Here is a 19,567-nt window from a genome sequence, read left to right on the forward strand (position 1 = left end):
GGACCCCAAGGCTGGCATGAGGGAGTAAATTTCTTTTCTTTGTAGGGCCACACCCACAGCACATGGAGGTTCTCAGGCTAGGGGTTGAATCGGAGCTACTACAGCTGCTGGCCTACACCACAGCCACAGCAACGCCAGATCCTTAACCCACTGAGCGAGGCCAGGGATCGAACCTGCGTCCTCATGGATGCTAGTCAGATTCATTTCTGCTGAGCCACGATGGGAACTCCGAGGGAGTAAATTTCTTGAGCCTAACCAACTGCTCCCTCATCTCAAAGCACCTCCTTTTGTTTCCTGTTTTTCCTGTAAATGAAATGAAAAATGCTTTGGATTTTTAGTGAAAAGAACTGATTGAAAAAAAAAAATCAAAGTCAAAGGAAGTGATAATTTAAAAAGAGGGAAGAAGTGGGCACTTGTTAGCCACATTTTAGAACTAAGGGAACCAGGCTTAAGGCTAGAGTTATCCTGTAACCTAGCTGCTAAGTGGTGGGAAGATGACAAGGGTTTTGGACAAATTCGTTACAAGTTCATTAGCTCCTTTTACCTGTGGCAAACAACACCCTACTGAGTTTTATGGGAGAAATCATGTTCTCAGAGGTATTTATGAATTGGAGCACCTGGCAGAGTCTTTATCCGATTCATCCAGTCTGCCTGACACCACTGCCAGCACATTTATGTTGAGCACAATTCTAAGCACTTTATATATTATTTAAACCTTATAAACCTGTTTAAACAGAGAAGGAACTAGCCAGAGAAAGGTTAAGTAACTTGCCCAAGGTCACACCACTGGTGAACACGGTAGAGCTGGGACCTGAACCAGCAGCCTGGTTGACAAGTCTCTCCTCATCACTGCCCTACTACACCAGCTTTGGTACACGGTGGGCCATTGCAGCCCCAAAGGCCCCAAACCCCAACGTGAGCAATGGTTCACACCGGAACAAATGCCACAGGAATTCCTGCCATTTCTGCCTCTAAAACTCAAAAGATTAGAGTGATTTGTCAACAGACTATGTACAGGGGCTAACAGAATTATTAACGTAAGGGCAAGGGGAAAAGGCGGCATTTTATTTTAATTCAAGTTTGAGGCCTCTCAGGGACAAGAGGAAAAATTTGAGACCAGCAAGGCATATGAACCAGCCGTTGTCAATTTCAGTCTTATGCTGATGAGGCACTGAGCAAGTTCTGCTTTGGGAGATAGGTAAACCCAACAACCATTACAAGAAATTAAAATCAGACAGGCTTTGGTTTATTTTTACAATGTAATTTGGGTTGTGTTTCTGTTCTTAGTCTTATTTATGAATGTCCACTGAGAGATTGTTTCTACCAAGTGTTAGATTATTTATGGGAAAAAGAAGGCAGCCATTCGTTACACAACACTCCAGAGCACATACCTTGAACTGAGCCTCTGGTGGCCCGGTGATAATCACCATCCTCACTTTGGCATCTGGCGCTTCAGCTGGGGCAATCTGTAAAAGACCCATTAAAGGGTTAGGACACTTTCAGGTGCCACTGACAGAAATGATAGACAAATCAGCTTGTCCTTTGCACATGACTTACTGTAATGCAGACTGAAAGCCTTCTAAACGGAAGTTACAGAGAGGCAGTGATTAATGTGGGCTCATTAGTTATGGCTCCTGCCATACATATACTGTGCACGTCACTGTGCCCAGTCCACATCCTCACTGTGTCCTGATGAGGTACCGCCTCTACTGTACACATGGGGAAGCTGAGGCCTAGAGAAGCTGATAAGCTGGCCCCTGATCACACAGGCTAATGGAGCTGGAGGGAGAGCTGGGTCTGTCTCCACTGTTTTATTCCTAATTACACCAGTGGTGCTCAAAGTGTGGTCCTTGGCTCATATCCCTAAGAATCACTAGGGCTTCCAGTATGTACAAAAGCTACTAGGCTTACAAATCTAAGACTCTTGGTAAATTCTCCCAAAGTATACTCACTGGAGTAGCATATGGAATAAACTAACATTAATTTGGCAGAAGAAAAGTAAACTCAGACTTTTCTATTTTGGCAGAGCATATGAAATCACACAGAGAGCCTGGGCAGGGGAAATGTTAGACTGCTAAAGGGTGAGGAATCCAGCATTCCTCAAGTTAAGAAAGGATTTGGGCAGCTGGCTGGTAGAAATTGTTTTAAAAGAAAGAAATTGGCTAGACATTTGCTGTGCAAGAAGCAATTCTTATCATAGTAAATGCTAAGAATAGGAAGGAAAAAATACAATAAAACTACCCCAACTACCACTCGGTATGATCACTGTCAACTACTTTTTGTCTAGTAGATCCTTCCCCCTATGTTTACAATCAAAAAGAATGTTTTTACTTTAATAGAGTCGTGCTTTCTCCCTTCCTCAAGATAAAGCTAACATTTCTGTTACTTAGACCCAAATTGATATTATTCCTGCTAGATGCTGGGCATTAATTGTGAGTCTATAAAACAAGCAACTAATTACTTCTTTTCAGAATCACACTGTTAGAATAATTCATAGGAAACCCCCAGAAGGAAGGTATCACTCTTCATTTGAGAGCTTTCTTTTTTTTTTTTTTTTTTTTTTTTTTTTTTTTACTTTTTGTCTTTTTGCCTTTTCTAGGGCCGCTCCCGCAGCATATGGAGGTTCCCAGGCTAGGGGTCCAATTGGAGCTGTAGCCGCCGGCCTATGCCAGAGCCACAGCAACGCAGGATCCGAGCAGCGTCTGCAACCTACACTACACCTCAGGGCAACGCCGGATCCTTAACCCACTGAGCAAGGCCAGGGATTGAACCTGCAACCTCATGGTTCCTAGTCGGATTCGTTAACCACTGTGCCACGATGGGCACTCAAAAGCTTTCTTTTTTTAAAAGAAGAAAAAAAGAAAAAAAAAAAAAAAAAAACCTTTGTTGAGAGTTCCCTGGTGGTTAAAGATTTGACATTTTCACCACTGCGGCCCAGTTTCAGTCCTCAGTCTGAGAACTGAGATTCCCACACCAAGCCACTGCACCCCCAGCCAAAAAAAAACCCCACTGCACCTCAACAGGAACAACTGGCTGCATTTTCTGTACACATACTTTATCTTTTGCTATAAGAGAGCATATGAGGGCTTTCTTGTGTGTTTTGCTTTTTTTAAAAAAAAAAAAGTGGGAGTTCCTATCATGGCTCAGCAGTTAACAAACCTGACTAGTATCCATGAGGACTCAGGTTTGATCCCTGGCCTCGCTCAGTGGGTTAAAGGTCTGGCGTGGCCATGACTGTGGTGTAGGTAGCTCGAAGACACAACTTGGATCCCACCTTGCTGTGCTTGTGGTTTAGGCCAGCGGTTGCAGCTGCAATTCAACCCCTAGCCTGGGAACCTCCATATGCCATGGATGTGGCCCTAAAAAAAGAAGAAAAAACAAAAAAACTGTAGTTTATATACAGTAACTCACTCTTTTGGTAACAAAAGTATAGCTGTAAACACCACCATAAGCAAAATAAAAAGTTTCCATCACTCTCAAAATATCCTCATGCTGCCTCTATTTTCACCCCCTCCTCCACCTCTAACTCCTAGCAACCATGATTTTTTTCACAATTCCCATAGTTCTGTCTTTTCCAGAATTTTCAGATAAGTAGGATCATACAGTTTGCGCCTTTTGAGTCTTCTCAGCATAATACATACGATTCACCCAAGTTGTATGTATAAACAGTCTGTTCCTTTTTATTGCTAAGTAACGTTTATTATGTAGATGGACCACAGTTTATGCGTTTGCCAGTTGAGGAACATTTGCTTCTTCCCCACTTCCCAGTTATAAATAAAGATGCTATAAACATTTGGGTGCAGTGGTTTTTTTGTGTACAATAATCATTTAAATAAAAAAATTTCTTAAGATATTTATAAAACAACAAAAATAAAAACCCCCATGTGACTGAAGTTTTCCTGAAGAAAGCTATCACTGTATCAAGTCTTTGTCAACTGTATATTCCTTAAAACAGAATGACCCATATGTGATATGACACTGCTTCTCAGCTTGTTAAAATACAGAATCCTCAGAACACACAATTATCTATTCTGATACGTTCTCTGATACTCGTTACCCCATCTTCCACAATAATGAAACATCCAGCTGACCACATATGCACTATATTTCCCAGCTGCCCAGCTATGTCTGGCCTTGTGGTGCAGTTCTGAGCAATGGAATGTAAAGAGAAATGGGAACTAACAAGGAACCTTAAGAGGAACATTCTTTATGTCTTCTGCTACTGGCAGGACCAAAGGTGTGGTTTTTAGAGCACTAAATAGTGTCATTTGGGAGTATGAGGGACCAAGGCCATGCCTGGAGAAGGTGAGCTAGAAGGAATGTATGTCCAAGGGTGGGGGGGGGGGGGGGGCAGAACAACCCCACCAGTGCTGGAGTGCTTATATCCAGTCTACTTTTTCAGGAGAGAGAATTTAACTTACCTGTTTAAGCTACTGTTATTTGGATTTTTCTGTCACACCCTTATGTAACCCCAGTTTAGACTGGCGCACTGACTTCAAATTATAATGCGGCAGGAAGACTCACATTTCTGTAACTCACTGTACTTATAAAGCACCAGGAAAGCCACAGTGGGCAGAACAGTACCTTAATAGAAGCGCCTGCAAAGCGGGAAAGCTGTTTGATATGCTGCCCCTGCTTGCCGATGATGGCACCCACAGAGAGGGCTGGGATAAACAGGTGAACCGTCTCCGTCTCTGATTGCTGTTGGGACAGACAGGACATACATGCATATTTGATACCAATCAGGATGTATCGTCAGCACAGGCTTGGGGGCATTCTCATACTGTTAGAATGTGAGGACAGGTATAGGAAAAACTACCACAGTACACTGACATGAATTATGCAATAAACTGAGAAGATCTAAATATTTTCTAAAATATTCATGCTGAAAGTATTAGCATTTAAAGTGTCACTTTTCTCTATAAAGTTTAGAATATCATCAGGTTATAGATTTAAAGACTATGTAAATGTTCCAAAGTTTAACCAGATTATGATAGAAGGACAAGAGTGTTTAAAACGAAGTGAGATTTCCCCATCACTATATCCAAGGTAGCTGCTAGACGAGTAAATGAAAAACCTCACTACTCATATTTCTTACTACCCAAGCACAGGGCAGGATTAGATCAGAACTTTTTTTTTCCTTTTTCAGTCACACTCATGGCACATGAAAGTTCCTGGGCCAGGATTCAAATCTGAGCCTAATCTGTGACCTATGTCACAGCAGGCACTCCTAGTCCAGAGCTAATTCACTTCACTAGTAAAATGTTATTCCTCTTCTTCCCACCTCAAGCCAGCTCTGTCCTTCCTAAGTCTCCCTCGAACAGTCATCATTTTTACAGGGCTAGAGGATACACTCAAGAAAACAGTTTACAGTGACTGGGTTTCTAAAATAGCCAATTCAAGGTTCAGTAATGTTACCAGTGAGCTAAAGGTTCTAAAATGCAGAAGCAATGCACATGTTTATGCAGTGAATAGTTTACTTTTTAACAGTAAGAAAAACAAATCAGAGGATAGTTCTAAGAAATTTGTTCTAAAAAATATTTTAAAAATATTTTTAGTTTTTATGGAGTTCCTGTTGTGGCTCATCAGGTTACAAACCCAACTAGTATCCATGCAGATGTGGGTTCCATGCCTGGCCTCGCTCCTCGCTCAGTGAGCTGTGGTGTAGGTTGCAGACAAGGCTCGGATCGTGAGTTGCTGTGGTTGTTGTGTAGGCCTGCAGCTGCAGCTCCAATTCAAGCCCAAGCCCGGCAATTTCCATATGCTGCAGGTGCGCCTCTAAAAAGAAAAAAAAAAAAATTTACTTAAGACTATTTTTGGAGCAGTTTTAGGTTCACCATAAAACTGAAAGTACAGAGATTTACTATATATATATTCCAAGAAGTATTTTAAGCTTAGCCCCAACTGAATAAACCAAAATAAAGAATATGCTTTATAAAAAAGTACACCTAGCAAACTAAGATTTCTAGAGATTTTAGAAGATATTTTGCAAGAAGAAACTTACATATGAACTGTGTAGTAAATACTTCACAGACTTTTTTTTTTTTTTTTTCTTTTAGGGCTGCACCCACGTCATATGGAGGTTCCCAGGCTAGGGGTCTAATAGGAGCTGTAGCCGCCAGCCTACACTACACCACAGCCTCGGTAACGCCGGATCCTTAACCCACTGAGTGAGGCCAGAGATGGAACCCGCAATCTCATGGTTCCTAGTCAGATTCGTTTCCACTGCGCCACGACAGGAACTCCTTTGCCCCCCGCCCCCTCCACCGACAGACTTCTCTTGAACCTCTTAAATTCCTGTTATGTAGGATACTATAAGTTCTGTTCCCAAGTACCACAGTTAATCCATCAATACTGTACTATGTATATAGACAACCCAACCACAAAACAGTTCCAGTCTAATTTCTAAATTTTTAACCTAAATTCATCCCAAATTCTTTTTTTTTTTTTTTTTTTTTGTCTGTTTGCTATCTCTTTGGGCCGCTCCCACGGCATATGGAGATTCCCAGGCTGGGGGTTGAATCGGAGCTGTAGCCACTGGCCTACGCCAGAACCACAGCAACATAGGATCCAAGCCGCGTCTGCAACCTACACCACAGCTCACGGCAACGCCGGATCGTTAACCCACTGAGCAAGGGCAGGGACCGAACCCGCAACCTCATGGTTCCTAGTCGGATTCGTTAACCACTGTGCCACGACGGGAACTCCCCAAATTCTTAACAAGTCTAAAACTTAATAGTTTTGCTTTCAAGGATCTCAACCACTAGGACAATCTTTAGAATTTGATCATTCTAAGCAGTTTCTGAAAATCTTGGTCAAATAAAACAGCAGCCCTGGGCCCACTCATTTTTACTGGATATAGAAACAAAATGTGTGCCACTTAATATCGGTCCACCAATGACATCACCACTCCTGGGAGAGAGAAACGCCTCCTGGCAGGAACGGCTCCCTCTTCTCCCTGAAAGCCCAGTGCGCAAGCAGGGAACATGGAGCACTCGGCACCATGATCCAGGGAGGGATCCTGATAATCAGGGGCAGGCACCAATGTGTGGATGAGCCAGCCAGTCCAGCTACCTGTCCCTCCACACACACCTACCAAAGGCTGTTCACAGCATACGGTCCACTCACTATTTGGCAACAACTTTTTCTAAGTCTTTAGTTTCCTCCCTCTGAAGCAAAGATTTTTTTAAAAAATAAAAATACTCAGATGTAACAAAAAGCTGGGCTGATTTTTTTTGGCTGCACCCAAGGCAAGCAGAAATTCCCAGGTCAGGGATCAAAGCACAGCACAGCAGTAACCAGAGCCATAGCAGTGACAATACCAGATCCTTATGTTGCTAAGCCAACAGGGAACTCCTGGGCTCCTTCTTCAAATAAAAGGAAAACTTTTGCCAATTTACATTTAAAAAATGGAGTTGAGTTTCCACTGTGACTCAGGAGGTTGAGAACCAACTAGTATCCATGAGGATGCAGGTTCGAGCACTGGCCTCACTCAGGGGGTTAAGGATCTGGTGTTGCTGCAAGCTGTGGTAGAAGTCACAGACTTGGCCTGGATCTGCTGTGGCTGTGGCGTAGGCTGGCGGCTGCAGCTCTGATTCAACACCTAGCCTGGGAACTTCCACATGCCATAGGTGCACCCCAAAAAGAAAATAAATAAACATTAAAAATGGAGCTGAGAAAAAGGAAAGGAAATCACACAAGATAAAAAAAAATTAAGATACAACAGCATCAATAAATCTGAACATGTCAAAAACACGTCTAGAATTACCAAAATCAATCCCCCAAAATTAACACTGACCAAACATAATCATTGAAATAAAGTGCCAAGCCCCAATTTTTTGTTTTTTCCCTTTTTGGCCATGCCTGCAGCATATGGAAACTCCTAGGTCAGGGATCAAACCCGAGACACATCAGCAACCCAAGCTGCTGCAGTGACAACACCAGATCCTTAACCCACTGAGTCACAAGAGAACTCCAAGCCCCATTATAAGTTTTAATTGATTTTTTTCAAGCCAAACAATCAGGAAGAATGACAAAAACCCACCGAAAATGAAGACCACAAATACAAGAAAGATGGGTAAAGGACAGGCAGACAGGTTTCATCAAGAGAAACGTATGAAATAAAACAAAAATAAATATATGGGAGCCTATTACAAATAACATATTCTCAGTTGTTTTACCTCAACAACACACCTTGGATATTTTCCATGTCCCTGCCTTGTTCTATGATCTGTCTTCCTACAGAGACATACACTACAACTCATCTATCTCATCTCTGTTGTCTAAGTGTGTATGGTTGCCAATTTTCAACTAATGCATGTAATACTTCAACTAAATCTCCATACAAAAAACTTTTTACCCTTGTACAAATAACTCTGGCGTGTAAATTCTTCTAAGTAAAACTGAGTCAAAGGACTGGAACATTTAAAATTGATATCTATCACTAAATTATCATACCCAAAAAAAAAAAAATTCCCACTCAGTCCAAATAGAATGGTGGAGTTCCAGTTAAGACATTCACAGAACTTTTGAATGCTATCTTTTTTTTATAAGAGTAATGAGAGATGGATAAAAAGCATGTTGAGTTCCCGTCATGGCGCAGTGGTTAACGAATCCGACTAGGAACCATGAGGTTGCGGGTTCGGTCCCTGCCCTTGCTCAGTGGGTTAACGATCTGGCGTTGCCATGATCTGTGGTGTAGGTCACAGACACGGCTCGGATCCTGCATTGCTGTGGCTCTGGCGTAGGCTGGAGGCTACAGCTCCGATTCGACCCCTAGCCTGGGAACCTCCATATGCCGTGGGAGCGGCCCTAGAAATGGCAAAAAGACAAAAAGCATGTTGAGGCAAAAATGCAGATTTAAGAGGAAGGCAGTAGCTATGATCGAAGCAGGTGGATATAGCAATCCTGTGTGATGAGAGATTGTTGAGGTTTTTTTGTTTTGTTTTGTTTTGCTTTTTAGGGCCACACATGCAGCATAGGGAGGTTCCCAGGCTAGGGGTCTAATTGAAGCTATAGCAGCCAGCCTACACCACAGCCACAGCAATGCGGGATCCAAGCTGCGTCCATGACCTATACCACAGCTCAGAGCAATGCTGGATTCTTAAGCAAGGCCAGGGATCAAACCCACAACTTCATGGTTCCTAGTTGGATTTGTTTCCACTGCGCCATGATGGGAACTCTGAGATTGTGAGTTTTATCTATGTGGGGGATTGAGCATTTACACTTCACAACTGATCGAAGTAATAGAAACTAACATTTCCATTTTAATGATAAGAAAAGTGAGCCAGAGAGATGAAGTCACTTGCACATTTACTGACTGGTGTTGGAGTCAAGATTCAAACCTGGACTGGTCTATCTCCTAAGCTATGTTCACAGAAACCCCCAGAATGTGCTTTGCAATATACATAGAGCTGCAGAAATGACTCTTAAGAAAGATGCCTAGTAGAATTTGCAAAGAGGTGCTGCCTTCCCAGTCCTATCACTCGTCTCTCCACTGCCTCTGAGTCAAATCTTTAAACATAAATCTTGTGCCCTTGTACAAATACTTCTAAGATTTTAAATAATAAAAATGCTGGCTCAGAGCATGAAAAAAGTTTATGTGTAGGTGACAAAAGCTGAAGCCTTTAATCATCAGCAGACTGAAAAGGGGCATCAGAGATAAGAGTCCATTAAACTGTTTATTTTGAAGAAAAGGATAACTGCAGATTAAGAATGATGTAAAGAAGGGCAAAATGTACAAATAAGTTCTGGTGGTGTGATATCCAGCATGGTAACTACAGTTAATACTATACTGCATATTTGAAAGTTGCTAAGATCACCAGCAGAGTTTTTTAACTATAGGTAGTCATGGATGTTACCTATTCTTACTGTGGTGACCAATTTAGAGTATATACAAATATTGAATCACCTGAAATGTTCCTTGCCAATTATACTTTTACTTTTTAAATTTACCAAACCCCCCCCACCATGAGTTTAACGAATCTAACACACACACACATAGACTCTCTACTAGGATAAAGAAAAGAAAGCAACAAGTTTGTTGTCTCATCTGCACACATCCATCTTAAGCACATATAAGACACTCTTATCTGAAACTCAGGAGGTTAAAACGTTTGTCTCCACTATGAGAATAAAATAACCACATCACAGAAAAGTTACCCTCCCCCAAATATACCCAATTCCTTCATCTTTCCCTGATAGTTATTTTGCTATATCTAAGGATGCTATTTCAAAGAACTTTACAAAGTTTGGTTTCCAATTTTTCACTGATTTTGTCTCACACTGCAGTCAAATCTTTCAACATAAATCTTGTGCCCTCATACAAATAACTCTAAGGTTTTATATATTAAAAATGCTGGGGAGTTCCCGTCGTGGCGCAGTGGTTAACGAATCCGACTAGGAACAACGAGGTTGCAGGTTCGGTCCCTGCCCTAGCTCAGTGGGTTAACGATCCGGCGTTGCCGTGAGCTGTGGTGTAGGTTGCAGAGGCGGCTCGGATCCCGCGTTGCTGTGGCTCTGGCGTAGGCCAGTGGCTACAGCTCCGATTCGACCCCTAGCCTGGGAACCTCCATATGCCACAGGAGCGGCCCAAAGAAATAGCAAAAAGACAAAAAAATAAATAAATAAATAAAAATGCTGGGTCAGAGCATAAACATTTAAAACTGGCTGAGGAGTTCCCGCTGTGGCACAGCGGAAACGAAACCGACTAGGAACCGTGAGGTTTCGGGTTCGAGCACTGGCCCCTCTCGGTTAAGCATCCAGCGCTGCCAGGAGCTGTGGTGTAGGTTGCAGACATGGCTCGGATCTGATGTTGCTGTGGCTCTGGTGTAGGGAAGCTGTAGCTCCAACTTGACCCCTAGCCCGGGAATCTCCATATGCTCCAGGTGCAGCCCTAAAAAGCCAAAAACAAACAAAAATAAATAAAGTGGCTGAAACTTCCAAATGCTCATGCTAATAAATGCACCTTATGGGCAATAAATGTGTAAAAGATGGGGGAAATCATTTTGGTTCAAAGATGCCATTCATACTTACAAAAAAATAAAGCCATGTGTGATTCTAGACCCCACAACTCGTGAACTCCGTTCTTCTGCATTTCTTCCTTTATTGGTAACCTCCCCACCATGTTTCCTCTACCCGTAAACCTAAAATTCAACTCCAGAAAATATTCTTGGCGAAAAAACTTATAATTTTTCTCTCTTCATGTGATTTTGTTTCTTCAGCATGTACAGAAATAGATGTACGTACTATATTCTTTATGGCTTGGAATTGCCTGTTTACCTGGGTGCCACACTGCAGGTCTTAATACAGTCATCAGTCTAATAAGGTCCTCTTGTGGCTCTATAAGCCTTCTTGGAACACACATACCAGTGGAGCTTTTGCCTTCCCACTAAACTCTTGACTGTGGCGACTTGTGGTAGGGACCTGCCTTGCACAGCTAGTCCAAGTCAACTTCTATTGCTATGCATCAGTGAAGAACACCAAATAAAATTAGCTCATTCTTTAGTACCTCCAGGTCCTAAGAACAAAGTCTGTCTTTGGACAGCACCATACCTCACAGCCTGCCAGGGTATTATGTAACTACCATATACCATTTATTCCAAAGGGAAACTTTAAGGCCATTCTTATTTTAATAACTGGATAGAAGTCAATTAATGCTGACATTATAATGTCATAAACTGTATTCAGTGTTAACATCAATTTATTTTGTCGCTCTGGTCCTTATATTAAAATTGGTATGTTAATCTTAACCATTTTTTTTTAAGTAAAGGTAGGATCTAACTATTTCATCTCAGTGAAAACATCCACATCATGTTCTTCTGAATAATTTACTTTTCTTTGAGAGGGTAGGGGTGGGGTGTCTGGCAGTGATAAAGACTTCTAATCATCACACCAAACCCAATGTGTACTCGGCCAGGTCTACCCCATCATATTTTGCCATGACTGTGTAATTATTTGCTTTCTGGGCCTTGTTCCAGAAAGATTTTATGCTGCTTACAAAATACACAAAATCTCAAAAGATAAGACAGAGGTGAAGATATAAGGGCACAGGAACCTCAACAGAAAAGATAGGATGAAACCAGAAATGCTGTTATTATACAAATTTGGCTTGGAGTTCCCATCATGGCTCAGCAGAAATGAATCTGACTAGCATCCATGAGGACACAGGTTTGACCCCTGGCCTTCCTCACTGGGTTAAGGATCTGGTGTTGCTGTGGCTGTGGTATAGGCCAGTGGCTACAGCTCCAATTTGACCCTTAGCCTGGGAACCTCCATTTGCCATGGGTGCAGCCCCAAAAAGAAAAAAAAAAACAAACAAACAAACAAAAAAAAACACTTTGAACCCAAGCTTCCTAGAAGCAAATTAAAGAAGAAAAAAAAATTACTTGCATGATTTACCATATTTGTAAAAGAAAAACTATTCATGTTGCTTAGAAAAAACTACTTTTGGAGTTTCTATTGTGGCGCAGCAGAAACGAATCAGACTAGGAACCACAAGGTTGTGGGTCTGATCCCTGGCCTCGCTCAGTAGGTCACAGACATGGTTTGGATCCTGTGTTGCTGTGGCTGTGGCATAGGCTAGCAGCTGTAGCTCCAATTCGACCCCTAGCCTGGGAACCTCCATATGCCAAGGGTGTGGCCTTAAAAAGAAAAAAAAAAAAGGAAAAAAAAAAAACAAAAACGAAAAAATTACTCTTCTGGGTACTGATCCCAGAAAAGCAACTTCTGATTGTCCTCAGGGGCCTAATGTAACAGCTGTCATTGTCATAGCGCAAGTCCAAGAACCTCGCAAACATAGCCTGAACGTTTATCTCAGCCTAGAAGATACTGAAGACCACTGCTGCAAGAAAAGCTCATGGGCAGGAACTGCTGTAATCTCAAAAGCTGTACAGGAGTTCCTGATATGATACAACAGGATCATCGGCATCTTGGGAGCACTGGGTCACAGGTTTGATCCCTGGCCGGGCACAGTGGGTTAAGGATCTGCAGCTATGGCTTGGGTTGCAACTGCAGCTCAGAGCTCATCCCTGGCCTGGGATCTCCATATGCTGCAGGGCGGCCAAAAATGGGAAGAAAAAAAAAAAAAAAAAAAGCTGTACAAAAGCAAAACCATCTTTCTTTTCTTTTCTTTTTCGGTCTTTTTGCCTTTTCTAGGGCCGCTTCCCGTGGCATATGGAGGTTCCCAGGCTAGGGATCCAGTCGGAGCTGTAGCCACCAGCCTACACCAGAGCCACAGCAACTCGGGATCCGAGCCGAGTCTGCGACCTACACCACAGCTCACGGCAACACTGGATCCTTAACCCACTGAGCAAGGCCAGGGATCAAACCCACAACCTCATGGTTCCTAGTCAGGTTCGTTAACCACTGCGCCACAACGGGAACTCCAAAACCGTCTTTCTTATACAGTGATGGGTGACAGGCTATAGATGCTTTTTTTTTCTTTCACTGATTTTGGGAAGGTGGGAGTGGAGTAGCCGGTAATACATCCAATGTGGAGATTAAGAATAAATCTACCAGTTGAAGCTTTGGAAAAGGAATGGTGAGCAGAGAAGAGCTAAAAGGACCAAAGTGTAATAGAAAGAAGGGGCAAAGACATGAAGAAAGCATCAGTATGCAGACAGAAAAATGGCCCTTACTGGGATGAAAACAGAAGCAAGAGAAATCTAACAGGCGGTGCTAGAGGAAAGCAAAGGGAGCATACCAACAGGTGGAGACCAGGGCTGAAGGGCACGTGTGTACTCTGGGCAATGGCACCTGAATGAAAAGCTGACTCATCAGATGTCTGAAGCTTGATAAAGACATTTCTGAACACTATCCAATTCCTTTTGTTCCAGTTCCATATCCACCAATTATATCGCTGACCACAAATTACTTTTCAAGTAACTGGGAATAGAAGGCACTGCTTAAACATCCTGTCTACTGGAGAGTCATTAAACCGTGCCCTTCTTATATGGCATTCTGCACAGTAAGCCATGTCTCTAGGTTTTGGACACCCAGATAAACAGGTAATTTTTACTTGTAAGGCTAAGAAGCCAGAGGAGCAGGATCAAGACGGTGGAGGAGTAAGATGTGGCGCTCACGTTTTCCCATAAACACATCAAAAAAATACATCTACAGCAATTTGCACAGAACATCTACTGAAGGCTGGCAGAAGAAACTAAACCTCCAAAAAGAGCAAGAAAACAAGAAACCCTCCACATAACTGAGTAAAAGAAAAAAAAAAGAGAGAGAGAGAGAGAGAGACGGAATCAGGATGGGGCTAGCACTCCTGAGAGGGAGCTGTGAAAGAGGAAAGGAACCCACCCTGAGAAGCCACCTAACCAAAGGGGAGAAACAGAGGGACCTCCAATTAGCCAAGAAAAACACAGCAGCTGGACTGAGGACAAAGCAGAGTGAGAGCTGCACAGATCATCTGCACCACCGCCCCAGATACTTGGACGGGGGCTGGGCTCTGAGACTCAGGCTCTGGTGGTCAATTCCAGGGAGAGCACTATGGTTGGCTGTGTGGAGACAGCCTGAGGGGCTAGGGAGCAGAACACCACAGCCACAGGAACCCCGGGAAGAGGTCTGGGCCCACAGGAGAAGCAAGGGACCACTGTTGGAGAGGGGGAGGGGCAGACCTCCACATGAATCTCCCTGCGCATGTGTGGGCTCTCAAAGGGCAGAGTGCCACTAGTGCAGGCTATGGTTGGCAAGAGGCCATTTGCTTGGGCTATGGGAGACCAGGCACCACTTGTGTGGGCTAAGAGCAGTGGGGTGGCTAAGCATGTCACGGCACCTCCTGTGCAATCTACAGGTGGCAGGGATGGTCATCTCAGAAACCAGATGGAGGCGTGGCATGCCACCATTAGGGGTCTGTGAACAGGCTCCACCTGCGGCCCCAGTCACTTCAGAGGTTGGTGAAAAAGAGGGCACTGCAACAGAGCACCACCTGCTGCCGCTCTCTCTCTCCTGGGAACACACCCACTGAGCTGCTGCCACTGCCAAACGCTCCAGGCAGCACCCACACATACCTGATCACTGTCACTTCCCAGGGCCCTGCAACTAGAAGCAGCCTGTGCAGCAACTCCTTCGTGGTCTAAGCAGGACGGGGTCCTTCTTGCATGGTCTACAGGTGGTGGGGGAAAACCACTGCGGTTATCTGATGCCAGAGGTGGGCATGGCCTGCCACCATTCGGGGTCTGTGAACAGGTACCACTTGTGGCCCCAATCACTTCAGAGGGCAATGTAACCGAAGAGCACCCATTGTTGCTCTCACTCCCCCTGGGGACTCACACACCCTGCCACTGCCAAATGTTCTGCAGTCTAAATCTGCCTGAGGCTCATTATCACTTCCCAGGGCCCTGCAACTAGGAGCAGCCTGCACCACTCTCCTGCAAGTCCTTGCTACTGTTAAGAGCCTAGCAACCATGCACTGACTACTCGCCCTGCCCATTGCCTCCTTCTTCCTGGAAACACACTCAGTACCCTATGAAGGGGATTACAGCCTGCTCACACCAAAGAAAGAGACAGCAAATATCCAAACTCCCATGCCGAAAATAAACAGTAACACCCCACAAAATGCAAAGGGGTGCTCTTGCATAGAAATAGTCCTCCAAGACTTCAGTAGTTGGTTTCCCTAAACACAGAGAAAGTGAAAAACTTAAGGGAAATGAAGAAGCTCAAGAACATTCACACTTAAAAGAAGAATTCACCTGAAGCAGCAAAGAGTGAAATAGACTTCTGCAGTCTAATAGACACTGAGTTCAAAAAGGAGACAGTGAAAACACTGAAGGAATTAAGGGTGAATATGAAGGAATTCAGAGCAGATATAAACAGTAATGCAAATTACTTTAGAAAGGAACTGGAAAATATAAGGAGGAGCCAAAAAAATATAAGAAAATTAATTTTCAGAAACACAAGCTGAATTAAAGGCACTAAAGAGTAGAATGAATAATGCAGAGGAACGAAATTAGTGACTTGGAAGATAGAATAATGGAAATCACCCAATCAGGATGGCAGACAGAAAACCAAATGAAAAACATGAAAGCAATACAAAAGGTCTATGGGGTAATATAAAGCAGGGCAATCTATGCAGAATAGGTTTACCAGAGGAGAAGAAAAAGGAAAGGGGATTGAAAATATATCTGAAGATGTGGCTGAAAACTTTCCAAATCTAAAGGAAATGGGTATCAGGATACAGGAAGCACAGAGGGCCCCAAACAAGTTGAACCCAAACAGGCCCACACCAAGACTTACTATAACAAAAATGGCAAAAGTTAAAAGGATTCTAAATGCAGCAAGAGAAACACAAAGTGTTGATTATAAGGGCACCCCCCCGCTAAGGTTATCAACTGATTTCTCTACAGAAACCAGAGGCCAGAAGAGAGTGGCAAGATATATTTAAAGTTCTAAAAGGACAAAAATATGCAGCCTAAAATACTCTACCCAGCAAGAATATTATTTAAAATAGAAGGCGGATTAAAGAATTTCTCCAACAAACAAAAACTAAAAATTATAGCAATACTAAACCCCTATTATAAGAAATACTGAAAGGGCTTCTCTAAATAAAAAAGAAGTAAGAAGAAATAGGATGGAGGAAATCACAATTGGAAAGCAATCACTTAAATAAGCCAGTATACCAGATCTAAAACAAAACAATTTAAACAACAAAAAAATGCTACTGTAGGGAGTTGCCATTGTAGCTCAGCAGAAATGAATCTTATTAGCATCCAGGAGGATTCAGGTTCAATCCCTGGGCTCGCTCAGTGGGTTAAGGATCCGGTATTGCTGTGAGCTGTGCTGTAGGTCGCAGACACAGCTCAGATCCTGCGTTGCTGTGGCTGTGGTGCAGGCCAGAGGCTACAGCTCCGATTTGACCTCTAGCCTGGGAACCTCCATATGCCACAGGTGCATCCCTAAAAAGATTAAAAAAACAAAACAAAACCCAACCTATTGTAAAAGTGATGATAAACACAAGGAACAGCAAAAGAACAAACATGAAGATGTTAAAAAAGGACTTCAAAATCACAGAATGTGGGAAAGGAAAGTAAGAAAATCTAGACTTTTTTTTTTATAATGTGTTTGAGCCTACATGACCATCAGGCTAAAGCAAACAGATATAGGAAGGGGTTAACATACTTGAAAAAAAGGGCAACCACAAATAAAACCCAACATTACATTCACAAAAACTAAAAAGAAAAGGATACAAGCATAAAATAAAATGAAATCATTCAACCAAAAAAAGAAAGGAACAAAGGAGAAACATAGAATCAACCAGAATACAAGGTTTTAAATGGTGATAAATACATATTTATCAATAAATACCTTAAATGTCAATGGACTGAATGCTCCAATCAAAAGACACAGAGTGGCAGATTGGATAAAAAAGCAAGAGCCTGCAACATGCTGTATACAGGAGACCCACCTTAGGGCAAAGTACACATATAAACTGAAAGTCAGGGGATGGAAAAAGATATTTCATGCCAATGGAAAAGACAGAAAAGCAAGAGTTGTAATACTCCTATCAGACAAAATAGACTTTAAAACAAAGGTTATAAAGAAAAAGAATAATGCCATTTAATGATAAAAGGGTCCATTCAAGAAGAGGGTATTACAATCGTCAATATATAAGCCCCTATTGTAGGAGCACCCAGCTACCTACAACAAATACTAACAGACTTAAAAGGAGAAACTGATGGGAATACAATTCATAGCGATACAGGCTTTCCTCAAAAAAGAAGATTTCAAATTGACAACTTAACCCACCTAAATGAATGAGAAAAAGAACAAACAAAATCTAAAGTCAGCAGAAGGAAGGAAATCATAAAGATCAGAGAGGAAATCAATAAAACAGATAATCAAGAAACAATAGAAAAAAAAAATAAAAAAAACCAAGAGCTTGTTCTTTGAAAGCATCAGCAAAATTGGCAAATCTCTGGCTAGACTCACCAAGAAGAGGAGAGAGAAAAAAAAAAACCAATAAAAAAATAAGAAATGAAAAAGGAGACATCTCAACAAATATTGCAGAAATACAGAAAAACCTAAGAGAATACTATGAACAATTATATGCCAACAAATTTGACAACCTAGAAGAAATTGACAACTTTCTAGAGACTTACATCCCATCAAAACTGAATCAAGAAGAAATAGATCAACTGAACAGACCAATCACGAGAAATGAAATTGAGTATGTAATAAAAACATTCCCTACAAACAAAAGTCCAGGACCAGATGGCTTCACAGGTGAATTCTACCAAACATACAAAGAAGAACTTATACCCATTCTTCTTAAACTTTTCCAAAAGGCTGAAGAAGGAACACTCCCCAAAACCATTCTATGATGCCACCATCACCGTAGCACCAAATCAAAGATACCACCAAAAAAGAAAATTATAGGCCAATATCTCTGATAAATATAGACACAAAAAATCTCAACAAAATTTTAGCCAACCGAATCCAACAACATATAAGAAAGATCATATACCACGACCAGGTGGAATTCATCCCAGGTTCACAAGGATGATTCAAAATATGTAAATCAATCAATATCACATACCACATTAACAAAAGGATAGTCAAAAACCACATATGATCACAATAGATGCAGAAAAAGCATTTGACAAAGTCTGACATCCATTCATGACATAAAATCTTACCAAAGTGGGTATAGATGGAACATACCTTGACATAATAAAAGCCATTTATAACAAACCCACAGCAAATATAATACCCAAAGGAGAAAAGCTGATGGCCTTCCCACTGAAAATCTGGATCAAGACAAGGTTGCCTACTCTCACCATTTTTATTCAACACAGTATTGGAAGTCCTAGCCACAACAATCAGATAAAAGAAATAAAAGGTATCCAAATTGGAAGAGAAGAGATAAAATTGTCACTCTGTGCAGATGATGTGATACTATATATAAAAAACCCTAAGGAATCCACACAAAAACTGCTCAAACTGATCAACAGATTCAGCAATGCAGCAGGATAAAAGAACAGCATTCAGAAATCAGTTGCATTTCTGTATATGAACAACGAAGTATTAGAAAAGGAATACAGGAGTTCCCATCGTGGCTCAGGAGTTAACAAATCCAACTAGAAGAGTTCCCATCGTGGTGCAGTGGAAACGAATCCAACTAGGAACCATGAGGTTGCAGGTTCGATCCCTGGCCTCACTCAGAGGGTTAAGGATCTGCCATCGCCGTGAGTTGTGGTGTAGGTCTCAAACGAGGCTCTGAACTGGTGTTGCTGTGGCTGTGGTTTAGGCTGGCAGCTGTAACTCAGATTACATCCCTAGCCTGGGAACCTCCATATGCCACAAGTGTAGCCCTAGAAAAGGGAAAAAGCCAACAAAGAAACAAACAAACAAAACAAAAAAACAAATCTGACTAGGAACCATAAGGTTGTGGGTTCAATCCCTGGCCTCGCTCAGTGGAATAAAGATCCGGCATTGTAATGAGCTCTGGTGTAGGTCTCAGACATGACTCAGATCTGGCATTGCTGTGGCTCTGGCATAGGCCGGCAGCTACAGCTCCAATTGGACCCCTAGTCTGGGAACCTCCATAGGCTACAGGTGTGGCCCC

General features: G+C 42.3%; 1 protein-coding gene across 6 annotated transcripts in view; it reads right to left on the reverse strand.

Annotated features, from left to right (window-relative positions):
* Positions 1 to 19,567, reverse strand: part of IGF2BP3 (insulin like growth factor 2 mRNA binding protein 3) — a 167,479-nt gene that overhangs the window by 4,783 nt on the left and 143,129 nt on the right. For all 6 annotated transcript variants that reach the window (XR_002335867.1, XR_002335868.1, XM_021063450.1 and 3 more), the window contains 2 exons: positions 4,585 to 4,701; positions 1,392 to 1,466 (listed from right to left, as the gene is read on the reverse strand). Coding sequence is in view for 4 of the 6 variants with exons in the window: in XM_021063450.1 (XP_020919109.1) it covers positions 1,392 to 1,466; positions 4,585 to 4,701 (192 nt within the window). In the remaining 2 variants the exon portion in view is untranslated. The remainder of the gene's footprint in view (positions 1 to 1,391; positions 1,467 to 4,584; positions 4,702 to 19,567) is intronic.

This window comes from Sus scrofa, chromosome 9, assembly GCF_000003025.6.
Source record: "Sus scrofa isolate TJ Tabasco breed Duroc chromosome 9, Sscrofa11.1, whole genome shotgun sequence".
NCBI classification, from domain to species: Eukaryota; Metazoa; Chordata; class Mammalia; order Artiodactyla; family Suidae; genus Sus; species Sus scrofa.